Source organism: Phalacrocorax carbo, chromosome 2 (genome assembly GCF_963921805.1).
Source record: "Phalacrocorax carbo chromosome 2, bPhaCar2.1, whole genome shotgun sequence".
Lineage (NCBI taxonomy): Eukaryota > Metazoa > Chordata > Aves > Suliformes > Phalacrocoracidae > Phalacrocorax > Phalacrocorax carbo.
The window spans coordinates 149,772,490-149,788,257 of NC_087514.1; the positions used below are offsets into that span (position 1 = coordinate 149,772,490).

The 15,768-nt window shown below is 44.1% G+C and overlaps 1 protein-coding gene across 11 annotated transcripts in view; it reads right to left on the reverse strand.

The window, feature by feature from the left end:
• ABI1 (abl interactor 1) overlaps nt 1-11,915 on the reverse strand; it is an 84,071-nt gene extending 72,156 nt beyond the window's left edge. For 10 of the 11 annotated variants that reach the window (XM_064444845.1, XM_064444840.1, XM_064444837.1 and 7 more), the window contains exon 1: nt 11,648-11,904. In XM_064444845.1, coding sequence (XP_064300915.1) covers nt 11,648-11,764 — 117 coding nt within the window. In that variant the 5' untranslated portion in view covers nt 11,765-11,904. Of the gene's footprint in view, nt 1-11,647 lie in introns of all 11 variants that reach the window. The other variant, XM_064444841.1, reaches the window with a different exon arrangement.
• Between the last annotated feature and the right edge of the window lie 3,853 nt (nt 11,916-15,768).

Consider the following 15,768-nt stretch of genomic DNA (forward strand, 5'->3'; position numbering starts at 1 on the left):
TTTACCCATTATACTTAACGATGATGCATTTTTCTTAGCTTTCGCAGTGGTTAGTTTGCCTTTAGTAATTTTCTGAGGAGGCAAGAAGCTTAAATGAGTGTCTTTTGCTCATTATTTGTGTTCTCTATTTGCATAACTCCTTCACAACTGCTCCATTAAACACCTCTTCCCCTCCAAGGCCAATTTTAAAAAGCCTCCTGCTTTATGAGACTGACAAGCGTGACTCACAGTATTCCCCACATTCATTCCCCCAGGCCTCGTGGGATGCTACACAGCCAGTAAGTACCTGCTTCAGTTCATACTCCCCCACTCCCAGTGCTGTTGCAGTAACCCCTTACAGCAATCTGGAGAAAAAGTAAAGCTCTCTCTTTAGCTGTCTGCTGTAGGTAGGAAGCAAATAATATTTACTTTTAATGTTGTCCTTCTACCACATCACAGTTAGCAAGAGTGGCTGAAGAGAGGCACACAGTGAAGGAGGGTCACACACTCTCCCTCATTCCTCCTGTGCTTTTATTCCTATCAGAAACTTAGAGTTGCTCAAGACCCTCAGCTTGCTCTTCAATCATCCTTCAAACCATTCCCATTTTCTGTCAGCAAGGCAGAGATTTATTTTTTTTTAATCAACTCTTAAGCCCTTTCCATACCTGAGGAACATGCTCAAATCCCCCACACATCCCACATTCAGGACCAAAACCAGCAACTTCTCTTCCCTCAGCAGAGGGGTAGCAGCCCACAGGTAACATACCCCTGCATACTTGGCTCCTATCCCCAGTAAATGAGCCTCTCATAATTACAACATTTCCCTTGGTCTCTGAATGGTCAATATTCACTGCAGAGTACTGACAGGAGCCAATTTTACAGTTCTTGTTCATGGACAGTAGGTTTCCAAGCAGGGAACGTGTGCTAGAAAGCTTTCCATTGACCGTTATCCTTTTCCATTGGTTTAAAGGACAGACTGCTAAAGAGGAAAGAAGTACACACTAAGAAGTGACACAGTCACTACTCAAGTGATCCAGGACTTCTTACAAAGTAAGCAGCATTCTATGAGCCCAAGCTTCAATTATATCTATGGCAACAACATTTTCCTCTAACATTCAAAGCTACAGACGCCTTAGAAATCAGATACAAAATATGTTGCCATTTAAGACAACATGTACTTGCAATGCTCCCAGACAAGTCTCAGGACTCCTGCAGCAACCAGATCATTTCAGTGCTGGGAGAACATACAGTATGTTGCAGCAGGAAACACGCCCACGGTATTTGAAGAGAGTCCTTGCAGAGCCAAGCACTTCCAAACCAGACACACATTTTATCTACACAGCTAAAGCCAGGAATTTACATCACAGAAACAATAGCTCCTCCCAGAGATTTAGAAATCCTGCAAGTCAGCCAGCAAATCAGAAGCCAAACAGTCCCCAGCTAGGTCTCCAAGGATCTTGCCAACATAAGTGCACTGATCCACCGCATCTCTATTTGTTAGTCTGATACTCTCTGGACTTTGACTGAAACATCATCCAAGCCACCTGTCACAAGGCATCACAGTGAGAATCCTGGAGGCTATAATCATATTTTATAAAACCCCTTCAGGATCAGGTCCAGCTTTGCTTTGTGGATGCATACCTACTAACATATGTTAACAGAACACCATTTCCCCGACAGGTCCACCTTTCCCTCACTGTTAAGAGATCCAAAGCCCACCAAAGCAGAGACCTTTTATTAAGCCCTTTCTACTCCTTGGTCTCAAGAGTAACAAGAGGACCAGCCTCCTAAACAGGACAGATTTCTCATAAAGGAAAGGCCTGGCTGCATATATCTGAGAGGCCTCTTAAGAGTTTTACTAGTAGACACAATCATGTCAGTCCCACTGCATACCACCCCTCCTCATCTGCCTTCTGTTTCTTCTATATACTGCGCATCATGGCTGCCCTAAGTGGTTACAGACCACTTCACAGCCAAGGCCTTAGCCTCAACTCTGTGCCAATAAAGATAATCTAAAAAAGAAGTGCATATAAATGCCTTCAGTAGCTGCAGGTTTCAAATTATTGAAATCCATGCTAGTAGAAGCTGTTTGTCTGAAAGGTATAATGAAAAAACGCTGCATAATTTAAGCTACAAGGCAATAAAATATGCAGTTAAATAATAGAAAGAGATTAATTAAAATAAATAGGCAAGGGAGAAGAGGTTTTCAGATGAGATCTGAAATGAGACTGAAAGTCAATGAGGTGGAGTGTGAGCACGTGAGTGTTTCAGAGGCAGATGCTGTGATGAGAGCACTCCTGCAGTCAATGGCAGCAAAAGAGAAAGTCCACAGTATTTGGCAGCAGGACAAGAGTGAGACAACCAGTCTAGGAAACGGCCTGCAGCAAGCAGACAGGAGACTTCAACAACGAAAGAGAAATCAGCAAATTCACATCAAGATCACAGGCTAGGAGAAGCACCTAGAAAGAGAAAAACGTCACTAGTAACATAATAGTGACTAACTTGATTAGGCGTACAAATGTGAAAACAGAAGCCATGGCATGGCGTTCTGCAGCTCAGATGTTACTGCCGTAGTCTGATGCAACTGCCTGGACACCTTGCTCTTCTCGTCTGTTTGTTTAATGCAGACATTTTCTTATCTTGGACTCCAGAGAACACGATTATTGCACGCGGCCCACAGTTCAAGTATTAATTTGTAGCACACCTGCTACAATAAAGTCAAATAAGATGCTAAACTGACAATCATTGCTGCAGGACAAATACTGGTTGGCGGATTTGCTGACCCCAAAGTACAACAAGGAGATCAGAGGATGAAAGTGAAGATATGCATCTGATGAAAGATTAGCTGGAAAAAAAACCAGCCAACAAAAAACCCCATGCTTGCTTGATAAAGTACAGCTTACAAAAAACATTATCTTGTGAAACACTGGTGTGAAAGTAGCCAGAAGAGTCTACACTTAATCTTTTTTTTTTTTTCCAATAATATCAAAGAATTGCTATGTTTCAAGTAGTAAACAAACAATTTCTTTTTTGCTTGGAACTATTTATAACCTTAAGACCACCCAGCAAGAACATTACATTCAACTCTAAGGATGTCAAACCAGCATTTGTTTTAGTAAGCCTCCTCTGCCCGGGTTCCGAGAGGCCTCCCTGCTTTCTTAGCAGAAGTAGGAACACTACCACATTTTACTCCTATTTGTCCTTCAGGTTACAATATAATTAGGAAAGCAATGCAGAGTCTCTTCCCCATGAGTTCTTCAACTGCTCATCAGTACAGTACCAGAGCCTCCTCACAGGCAGAGCAGCATGCTTGCTCTTTAACTTCTGCTGTTGAAAGAGTACAGAGTTGATTGTTTTGGGCTCTTCAGAGAGGAAGGGAGGAAGGAAGAGGGAGGGAAGACACTATCACAAATATATCTTGCCATCTTAACATAAGAAACATAAGAAAGCTGTATCTCATTGCAGATTAGACAACCTTTACTATTCTTTCAGAATATTCTACCATGGCAGAAGATACAGTATGGCACACATCATCTGCATCTGTTATGAAGAGACTTCATCGTAGGAGAGGCCTAAACCAAGAGAAGTGTTGAATTTCAGAGCCTTTTTTCAGTTTGCCAAACCCAACATTTACCAACTAAAACTAAACTAAACATATTTGATCTGGAATCTTAGACAACAATATTATTAAAAATAAGCTCACCTTATGTAAGCAGTCGATCTTCAGATTAAAACTAATTTGTTTTGTCAGCTTAGCCAGCAGGTTGGCTACCCATTTAATCTCGTGTAAAGTTCAGTGATCACTATTAACAAGTTATATCTAAAAATGCTGCACTCATGTTTCATTCCAAGCTGAAATTCTCCTACAGATTGTCCCCCCTGCCCATTTTCTTCTAAACTATCAGCATCATAGTAATAAACCTATACTTTGCAAAGCAAACACAGCTCCTGTCAACAGCAGTAAGAGCCTACATAAGTAATGAGTAACGCTATTTGAACAGTTTCAGGCAAAGGTGGGATCTACACTCTTATTGAATAATCCAAGGAAAAAAAGGCATTCCCTCTAATACCAAGACAAGGAGTTTGGAATTTGCCTTTCATTTGCTGTACAATAAATGGATTCCTCAAAGAACCCACCTGTTAGAAGTGCTGTATCTTTTAGTTCACTACCTGGCCCTAAGCCGGTGAAACACTTGACTAAGTCCCTCCAGTCAGAGGGGCATGCTGACATGCTGAGGGTGAAGGTGGAAAGGCACCTGCAGATACCATCATGCTTACAGAGCTCTGTTCAGGAGCACATTGTCAGTTAAGCTCCACAGCACCCTGGTCATGGCCCCCAAGGCCTCTGTGCAAGTTTTGAGCTGCAACGGGTTACTTCTACAACCCACAGGAGAGATCAAGGCACTGTCTGCAACAGCTGCCTCACCAGCAAGGTCAGGAAAAGGGAGGAACCACATTGAGGCACAGTATCTACTATTACAAATTCAGCAGTTACTTCCGTTTACTTAGGGATGGAGGGAAGGGAGGATCCCTGTGACCAAGCCCACCTGCCTCTGTCACCAGTGCTCAGATTTTTTTTTTATTTTTTTTTTGGGGGGGGGGGGGGGGGGGGGCGGTGGGGGGGAAGGGAGGGGGGACCAGATTGTGAGGGGTGGTGGCGGAAGGAATAGCATCAGAAGAACACTGCTCTGGGCAGCACAAATACTAAAGAGAGCAAGAACACTTAGATAATTATGAACAAGCCTGGACACTGAGTAACCGAGGGCCCACAAGCAACTTCCTACTGAGTAACAACAAATAAAAACCACACCATGCTCTTTTTGATGCCAAGTTACTAATTAAGGACCCAACACAGGCACAGAAAGAGCAAGATACCCTCTTATCCATCAAGGATGTCTTGCTACACCAGAACTGACACTTCATCCACACAGCTGCCACCCTGTTGTTCTGCAGATAAATAAGATTTCAGTCACCAGAACTGCCAAACACAGACTGCTTTCACTAACGAGAAAGAGAACGGTATCTTCTAGTGCCTCTGCCAAGACCGAGAGACCCACCAACATGCAGACAGAGAGTACCACGAGCATTATGTAACTCCAGAAGTTTGCAAAGCCAAAAATTAGAATCTCAAGGTTCTTATGAAAGGACATATGTAAAACTCTTAAAGTAATTGCTACTAATGAGTTCAATGATGGTTTCAGGTGCACCTTTTCCCAAAAGGTTCATTGCACTGTCTCTGCATTTCTGCAAATACACACTTTTTGCTGCGTTGTAGTAAAACAGAGGCAATTCGGGAAGGGTGGGGGAAACCCTTGTGCACAGCACTGGAAATCCAAACAATCAGGTTCTGTTCCCAAACTGACAGCACGTCCCTATATGACCTTCCACGAGTCAGTTATAAATTCTATGCCTCCATTTATGCTTCTGCAAAATTAAGACAGTTCAAAATACTAAACAAAGATATTGGGAAGTTGCATCAGCTTTTTTGTTTCAGAGTCTGGGGTTTTTAGTTGTTGAACTTAGATCACTAGCACAGATACTAACAGGAACTTTGCCCTCAGAGGTACATTGCTTCCTACTTGTACATAGCCTGCTCCTGTACTCTCACCTTCATTACAGTGCGATCCACTTTATGAGCCCTCCTCAAGGCCTATATATTTTTTCTTTACCATACGAGCTATTTACTGCAACAAGCTCCCAGAGATCCAGAGGTGGTAAGTATTAGACAGTTGCCCCTCCTACTCATGCCTTCTTCCTCCCTTCCAGCAATTCCACAGGGCTGGGCACAGTGAGTGCAACACAGAGAGCAAGGATCACACTTCACAAACACTGAAAACAGACAACCCGCAAGCTTCTTCCTTCCAACGTATGTGCAAACGGAAGGCAGCGGACAGCACTTCCTTCATGGAAGAAGCAGTATGCACCTGTAAAAGGTTATCCCAATCCACTTTACTCCACCTGATTAAGGCAGCACAGTGCTGACATATCTGCTGAAATACTAATGAAAAATGGAGCAGGGAGAGCAGCTGACATATTGCTGGCTTCTTAAACCAAATCTACAGAAATTAATGGAAACATTTCACATTTGAAAAAGCTGGTCTTGTATTATCTACCTCCTTTGGACACAAAACAGACATAGAACACTCTAGGATTTGTTTCCTGTATATGCGGGGTAATTGCTTGCTGATTCAGTGAAGTTACACTATTGTCTCATTGCTGGTTTTGAACTAAATATACAGCTGTATTTTCCAAAACACAGACAATGCACTGGCACAGAAGACCTACACAAGGCACAGAAGAGCTACAAGCCTAGCCCACTAACTTGCACCCAAATTATTCTTTATAGAAAAAAAACACACACACTTAACAGCCAGTGCCTTTTATACTGATGGCAAGCATTTGCTTAAACTACCTTAAAAAAAGAACAGTGTTTAAAAGTATACGCTAAAACCTTTTCTTAAATAATATGATTTAAACCTACAAAGGGTAGTGGATGCTACATCCACGTTTTCCCATTGCTCTCAAGCTCTCTAATTTTGAATTATATTTTGGTGTTACAGTAAGTGAACTGGCTAAATCTGGGTGTTGGGGTTTTTTTTTGGTAAAATGTTCCAAGTTTAGCAATGAAACCAGAAAAAAAAAAACCACACTGTATTTACTCTCAATACAAACTCATTAACCTATGAACATAAAAGCGTGCAAGATCTCACAGCATGTAAAAGATTTGTTAGTGACAATTTAAGAAGTTTATCCTTTTAAAGCAGATCATTTCCTGAATTAGACATTCTGAGTGAACTTCTTTGTACTGAACTAAGCTAAGCCACTTTCTGTACACCAGGCAAGAAAACTGAGCATTAGATCAGTTACCAACATTTAAGGAAAAAGAAACAACACTAAAAAAAAAAAGTTATTTCCTTTCCTATACATACCATCTACTGTATAGGAAGCATAGAACATGCAATCTATCAAGCAGAAAGGATTCCCATATGCATACTGAAAGACATCATCAGGATTTGTGAAGCTTCTTGCATGCAATGCTTCTGCTCTACCTCACACATCTGGTTTTCCACCAACTGGAAAGACACATTAAATTTTCTGTAATAGAAGTCAAACTGAAGTCTGTCCCTACTTTTCTCTGTCTTACCCAGAACCGCTTGTTAACTCACTGTTCAGTTTCCACATACTATTTGGAAGCTACAGAAGGAAATAACATGACAACAAAAAACCCCACACATTTAGGCAACACAGCCCTTACTTCCTTAAAAGGTCTTTCACTTTATTTTCTAAAGCTGCTGGTTCTACCCACTAGAGACCATCAAGATCAGAATTTACACAAGTAGTACATATTCCAAGCTATTCATTTAGGGGTTCTCAGAGATATTAAAATCATACTTGATCTTTAAAAAATATTACAAATGGATCTTCTGAAGTGGTCTAGAGGTAAAGAGACTGACAAAAACTGTATCTGCTTATGCATAAACAAAACTACAAGAAACATCCAATATAGACAGTAGGGGAGAGTTGTCAGCAGTGTTTTATAGCAGAGAGGCCTCTCTGTGCTACACCAGTCAACTGAAGTTGTTCAAAAGGAAGTCATCAGTGAAGTAACACTGGAGACACTGGTTTCCTGTGTCATTCTAACACTTCATAAGCTAGTTACTGTAAATAAGTTCATTAAAAACTGAATATAATTTGATCCAGCCAGGAAAGTGACTGGAGAATCTCTCTGGAAGTTAATACCTTCAGCTGAAGAATCATAATGACAACTGTTAAGTGCTTTAAGTCCGTATGTTATTTCTGTATAAGTACTGATAAAGTTGGTACTGTTTAGGATACTGATGAAATTCCTCAATACTATGTTCAGCTTTATGCTACAGATTTTCAGATTATCTTTCACAGTTGCATGCACACTGAAAGATGCTAGATGCAGATTTTATTTGTGGGCAGAAGGATTTGGGGAAGGCATCAGGCAATGGAACTTATATGGCATCTAGGAAGAGGTTTCATTTTTTTCCATCATAAGACAGTTTCACCACTCCTTCCTCACTTAATTTCCCTGTACATTATTACAAAGTTATGCCAACTCACAAGCAAATGTCTCCATCATAAGAGAGCAGAGTCATACCAGTATCCTAAAGAGTGCCAAAAAAAAATTAGAAAAATATAGAGAAATTACATTTTCTTAATATTTGAGAAAGCTTACTGCAGGAGACAAAAACATGCTTCCAGTTAAAGATGCAAGGTTCAAAACCTGTTCTTAAAACTGTTCAGAGTTTAAGTCTCTGACCTAAAAGAAAATAGGAATTTAATTTTCTACCTGCTTGTTGCTGAAGCTTCCAAACAGAAACTTAACAGGTTTTAAATCCTGTCACATATTAAATAGAGTAACGTATTTAAAATGCATTTTTCTTTCTAGTCAAAGCCAAAATCCCCACCAATAACATCACAACTTCCTTCAATTACTATTTCTATGTTTGGTTTCCTTTCCCTTTTTTCTGTCTCCCCTCTCCCTCCCATCCCCCCCAGACTGCAGCCAGACTGTACTTTCATTTTAACACTGCAGACCTTCCTTAGAAATTTATTTGCTCTGCTTCTCCCAAATTCTTTTCCCTTCCTATCAGATAAACCTTACAGATAACCAGAATACACATGGTCTGGAGGGCAAACATGTTACTGCCTGGCATTCTGATTTATTCACAATTTGCCTTAGCAAGAAACCACCTCCCACTTTCCTAAGAACAGCAGTTTTCCATGCAAGAGTCACAAAGGTAGTAACCTTTCCTAAATGCTTTAGTAAAAGGATGCTTACTGTCAATAGAACTATATTCACTGTTAGGGAGCCAAGTTCCACCCAGGTGAGTTCTTCCCCCCACCCCTTTCTTTTTGGTCAGGTTTGGTTTTTTTGAGGAATGCCTAAAGACATTGAAGACAAGTTCTCTTCAAAAAATTAGCACAACAGAAATTTTGCCGGAATTATTCCCAGACTAAGTGAAAGAGACAATACAAGTTTCGTGTTTTCACATCCAAAAATACAGATAGTTTGCATACAACAATACTCGGGGTGGGAAATTACTTTCCTGCTTAAGTGAGCAAAGAACACAAAACAAGACTGAGAACATCAAGAGTTCTAAATAAATATCTGAGTGCTATTACAATTACTATAAATTGTTAGCACCAGCACTCAGAATAGTCAGGCAAACTTGTTCCACCTCAATGCCACAACACAGAGTGGCTGACAACACACAGTAAATTCTACTAAGGAGCACATAGCCTTTGCACAGAGAGAGGGAACACTCTCCAAATTCAAAGCTATTCACACTCAAAGAGGCCAGACTGAATCTATTACATGCTACAGGATAAGTCACAATGAGTAGCCACTTCTGAACTATTTGAACACTCACCTCACAGCCAGGTTCTCTGTTCTGGCCTGCCTTTTTAATAAAATGCTCAATTACATCAAATACAAACCCTTCATATTATGCAGCGGTTAAGCCTCTTCCTCTCCTTTCCCCCCTTCCCATCCCACAACACACACACACTCTCAGATCTCATAACCCACTGCCCTGTGTCATACTGCCTAATCCTGCAGCAGCCCCACCACAGGCACTGGAAGTATAATCTGTTCAGTAGTCCAACTGGAGAGCAGATGGCTTTGTGTATAAAGTGCTGATTTAAAAACCCACCTCCATCATACATTAAAAAAATACCTGTAATTTTATCAATATATTTGCCATTTTTACAAAGTGTACAATGCACGTACAATACAAGTAAGATATACATTTTTCAAAGTTACTGTGCAAGTCCTCATTAGGAATTTTAGAACTCTGACTTCCTTTCAAAGGGGGTAAACACAGTGTACACAGATAAAACAGACCATACCAATCTTACATCCAGCTGACCTTGATCCTTGAGGTGAAACTAAGCTACCAAATAAAAGAGAAAAAAAAAAACAAACAAACAAAAACCCACCTCCCCAAATGACTGGATGGGAACTAGCTCAAGTGTTGGGTTTTTTGGTTTGTTTGCTTGAAGAAAGAAATGACAAGATTTGGGACTCTGAAGAAAGTGATGTAACTGAAGATTCTCTGTAACTTTCTGACATAGGGAAAAAGTCAGGAGCAGGAGACAGGTCAAAACTTGTGGCGTAATTACCATGCTCATAGATTTGTCATATTTCCCATGAGTAAAACCAAATGAACCTCGCCTCTCAGAAGCATTTATATCAGCAGCTTTCTTTGGGTGGAGTCAACAACTCGGAAGAGTAAATAGACATTAACTCATACTACCTCACAAAGCATTAAAAAAAATTCTTAAAAATATGGCTTGTTAGCGCAGTTTTAATCCAAGTAGCTCATTTTAAAAAAGTTATTTCACTTCATACTATTAAGGCTGTGTTTTCAAATTTGCTGCTCCATTACTAAAAGCAGTAAGACAGCTTACCAACAACGATGGATACCAGAGATTTTATAACCTGTATTAAATACTCATCACAGGTAGTCTAGTATTAGATGCAACAAGTTCGCTTTATAAACTGTCTAGTAAAAAGAGAAGAGTTTTATTTTTTCAGTTAAAAAAATGAAGGGGAAAAGCAAATAAAGTTGAATTTAAGCATCTGCAGATGGCTCTGTATCCACATCAGCATGACTAAACGTACAGACTTGCGGAGTGATGTGCTACAAATCCTGAAAAAATAATAATAGTAAATTGTGTTTAAAGTAGCTTCACAAAAATAAGACTTAAAGGAAAGCCAAGAAGCACTGGCAATCTAGGGGGAAAAACACCCCATCCACAGCGACTGGCGGAGGCACGCTACCGTCCACGGAGCCTCCTCCAGCACCGGAGCCCCGCTCTGAAACGACTGCTGCAGGGTGCCTGAAGCCTGCGAGAGGCACCGATTGCCATTTTGGAGCGGCACCTCAGGCCCGCACATCGGTGCCTGCACGGGGGCAGCCGCCCGCCCCCGCCCGCTGCGGCGCTGCGGCCCCTCGGCGCGCCGCGCCAGGAGCGCCGCTGCCTCGGCCTGGCCGAGCGGCGGGCGCCGCGGAACCGCCGCACGGTCCCCACCGTGGATCCCCCCCCGGATGACCGAATTACGTGATGTCACCCGTGTGCGGGGCCCCTTCCGCTCCCAAACGCTGCGGATGGCGGCCCCGGCGGAGGGGCCGCCCGGCACCGCGCTCCACGTGAGGCGCGGCGCTGCCCTGCCCGCCTCAGCAGCCGCCACCGACCGCCGCCCCGGGGCTACCGGCTGCCCCGGAGGGAGCCGGGGGAAACCTGAGGCGCCGGCTGCGAGACGGCCCTCACGCCCCGCTCACCCCCCACCCCAGCCCAGAGAGGTCTCCGGGATGTGACTCATAATAAATAAAGAGAGAAAAAAAGAAAAAGACACACCCTCCGAGCCGGACTGACATAATTACCCCCTCCCTTCCCCTCCGGAGCGGGGGGAGGGAAGCCCGGTTGTTCGGCTGGAAAAGTTGAAAGAAAAGGCAAAGCCAGGGGAACGGCGGCGGGGCGGGGGGCGGCGGCCGGGGCAGGCGGACGCCGCGCTGACCCTCGGGAGGCTCCGGCCCCGCCGCCCGCACCGGAGAGCCGAGCCCAGCCGAGCCGAGCCGAGCCCGGCCACCCCGCCCCACCGCCGGCCCCAGTGCGCTGCCCCGCCACCCCTCACCTGGATGTAATTGTTTTCGCAGTAGTCGGCGACTCGAGTGAGGTTCTGGTAGCTCTCGAGCAGAGCCCGCTTGCCAGAAGGGATTTCCTCCTCTAGCAACATCTGCAACTCTGCCATTTTCCACCCCTCCGCATCGCTTCCTCTTGCATTAAAGAGACAGCGGCAGCGCCGGACTCGCAGCCCGCCTGGTATTGTGGGATTCCTCCTCGCCTCGCTTTCGTGAGCTCGCGCTTTCCCCACCCATCCTTCCCCCTCCGAGGGGAGGGAAAAAAAAAAAAAAAAAAGGGAAAAAAAAAAAAGAAAAAAGTAAAACCGCCCCCGCTTCGCAAAGCAAGCCGGGAGCTGTAGGCAGCGCCGCGCCGTGCAGGGCGCATGCGCGGGGCGAGGCGGGCGCTGGGTGTGGCCGCCGCCCGACAGCCGCCGCGGGGAGATGGCGGTGCCCGGGGCTGCCCGCCCTGCTCGGGCGCTGCTGAGAGTAGCGGGAGGGCTGTCGGACCGGCCTTCTGGGCGCCTGAAGGCGAGGGGAAACGCTTGTGACCTTCACCCGCCCCCCCTCAAAAAGTAGTCCCAGCCCCACCAGTGCTGCCCTGAGGCAGCGCCTCTCTTCAGGAGACGCCCAGAGGGTGTGGGGGGGAAGGGCTGGCCTGGTTATCCAGCCTCCTGTCAGGCTAGAAATTTGTAAGATGACAACAAAATTGGTAAAACGACAGGAGCATTGTTATTAGGGGCAATTAGTTCCTTCCCATCGGGTTATCCCGAGGGAGAAACACTGAATCTAAGCTGTGTAGATCTTTGTGAAGTCCTGCCCAGGAAAATAATTGACAATTAGCATTTTTCTAGTTAGAGTTTTGTAAGAAGAACTTAAATATTTGGCTGAGGTAAATACATTATACCTGCCACTCTTTTACCTCAGTTGTTAATCGTCGTTCAGGGCCTCCTCTGGTTGTTGCAAAGGTATGGAAGATAAGGGTCTGGTGATTATTTAGTACAATCTTTCTTGCATGTGTTGTTTTTTGTAAGCAAAATCCTGTTTTCTGTGATCATACCAGAAGAAAAGCCAATAACAGCAGGTGGCTTCTATGCTGGGATGTCCAAGCCTGCCGGTCCAATGAGTAACAAGCCCAGACGAAGCTGTTTCCAAGGCCCGTTACTCATGCCTTGGCTTTGTGTGCTGTGTGTACGCAGTTACAAATGCAACTGGTATTAGTCCTTGCATTTTAGTAGTTGTTCCAGAGAAACCCACAGCGGTGAAAAGTCTGTGCATTTCAGAAAAAAATATTCTCAAGCACATTATAGTAAGAGCAGACTGCCTCATCTCTGCATGTTAATGTGGTATTTTGCATGTCCTCTGGAGTCTGTCTTATGTTTGCAGCACTGGCAACCGTTCTGGTCAGGATCCTTTGGAATAGCTGCTGATGTCTCTAAATCAAAGTGCAGAGAGAAAAAATAGATCTCTCTCCCTCTCTGAGGTCAGCAAAGTCCAGCATCTTGGTCTAGAACCATGGAAATGAGGGTGAACGGTAAGGAGCCTGGGACTGGTGGGCCTGGGAAGGTCTTTGTGGCTGGAGCTACAAAAAACTGTCCTCTGCCTGGGAACAGCTAGGCAGGTGCTGAGAGAGACATTTGAGTGCTGTGGGACAGCAGAGGAAAGAGCTGGTACATTCGCAGCGCTTGCTGTGGGTTAGAAATGCATCTACGTTGCTGTCTTCTGATGGTTAATTCATTTGGCAGCTTAGCAAAATCATTTCCAAAGTGGCTTCAATAACTCTCTTTAGGATAGCATGTAATTTCCAATATAACGTTTTGTTTTGGATTCCAAGTACCCCTTTAATGTAAAATAATTAAATTTGATCTGCAACAGTATTGATGTATAGACAAGGTTTTAATGTGTCCCAGGGCAAGTGTGATCAGAAACCATCTTGAGCACTGGCTTCTCCTTGTTTCCAGCTGTTGTAATACAAAGCCAAATTTGATTTCTTCAGTTTGGCTGCAAACTGCTTAACACCCATTGGCTTGGATGAGTTTGTAATTGTCCACAGATCACAGACTGACTTCCACACTGGACAACACCTTTAAGAGTCGTCTGGACAGGGTGCTGGGCCATCTTGTTTAGACTCTGCTCTTCCCAGAAAGGTTAGAGTAGGTGATCCCTGAGGTCCCTTCCAACCTGTGATTCTGTGTGATTCCTGGAAGCTGTTAACCTCCTCAAATGTAGCACAACAGTGGTCAACTCTTCTTAAAATGTTATTGCTGCCCCTGTACCAAGAGACAGCAAATGTGTGGGGCCTTGCATGTCACCTTTTTCCATTATGAGAAAAATCAGTGGTGTGTGTTTTGCTAAATGTATTGTGCTTCACTTTGGCCAGCAACCTTGTCCTACAAGCAGATGGCAGGACAGCAACTGAGCGGGACAGTGCTGGCTCCCAGGAAACCCACCTACCTCAGGCAGTAGAGCAGATGCTCCAGGAGGGCTTACAGCCCCTTTCCCGCCACGGGATCTCAACCCAAAAGGCCTTGCACAAGCCAAAACACCTACCAACTCCACGTCAAAATGCGCTTCCAACGCAAGAAGACCTTGGAAGCCCGCGTCAAAGAGCGCCACCTTGTGACATCTGCGTTGTGACTTTTCTTCAGCCTTCCTGCCGCAGCCGGGCGTTATCCCCATACCTGGTAGATTGTCCTGTTGTAGACACAGAAACACCCACACTGGTCAGCTCCAGCAGGACTTTTTCACTTAGTGCCATCCAACCAGGGCAGTGCTGCTGCAAGGGCAAAGCAATGCAAGATGCGCTGGGAATTGTGCTGCAGACATGCTCAACTAGTTAGATCAGCAGGCCTTATTAGCTCCTACTGCACGGTAGCCCTCCTGCTTTCATAATGACTCTCTGCAGGGTCACTTGAGTGTCTTTGCAGTGTGTTCCTTGTGTCTGAGGTTCTTGGAGAGTTTATTGATTCAGATGCAATAGACCCAAGCTGGCTCCATTAGTGTGCGTGGTGTGTACACCAAGCGATTCCAAAGCACCTGAAAGCACAGAGACATTCGGGTAGCTGTGCAAGTGCTGGCCAAATCTAGCAGAATCAGCACTGAGCCAGAGCCAATAAAACTTGGACTTAAACTGACCTTTGCTGAACACACTAGTGTGCATCTGAACTGCATTCATTGGGGTTTTCTTCAGAAACTGTTTTATTCTGGTGTTTTGGGGTTTTTTTTTAATTCTCACACTTCCCCATTGCACCAGACAATAAACTGCTGATTAATAAGAAAAGTTAACTAACTTAAGACACTCCAAGTGTACAAGAGAGCTGGGAATGAAAATTTTCCTGGCTGGGGCAGCTGAACTGGTAGAGGAGAAAAATGTAGTAATGCTCTTCAAGCTTCACCCAGAAGACCACCTGAATGAAAAAAAATCCAGGGTAAAACATGCTTGTACACCTCTCAGTGCCTCAACTGTCTGTCTGAGATTTGCTCCTCCTCAGTGAGGTATGATGCTCTCCAGGGGCAATACTGTCCTTCTGGGACATAGCCCATTTTTGACCAGAAGAGAAAAACATGACTATATTCTAAATGCACCTGTTTAGAACAGCATAAAAGTAGCAGCATCAAAGCAACTTGTCCTGCACTGTAATTTCTGTAGCTCTGTAACTGACTATTCCCTTTTCTAGGCCATGGATTGAAAAATGTCTTTTATTTTCCCTTGGGAACATTACTTGCTTCGGTAGTGTCGATTGCAAAATAACCCATTATTTTTTGTGGGACTGTTTCTCAGCAGGATCAGTTCCTGATTCAGTTGTTTAGCCGCACAAGCATTTTTGACGGTGCAATGGAAAGGTTGATGAGGGATCTGAGGGGGCAGCTGGAAACACAGAGGACATAGGGGCTGTTCAGATCAGCCCATCAGCTCTCTGCCAAATGCCAAGTCTCATGCTCTTGTAAGAAGATTTTTGTTGATTACAGCAATATATTTACAAAGGTGTGGCTGTACTGGGACAATCCTGTGTGAATATTTAATGCTTTTTTTTTTTTTTTCTGGGAGCAAAAGTCACCTTTTTGCTATTTCCTGTACCAAATTAGAAGTAGCCACCCAAGAAGCTACCTAGCTGTGTTGGTTTGCCTTCTTGTG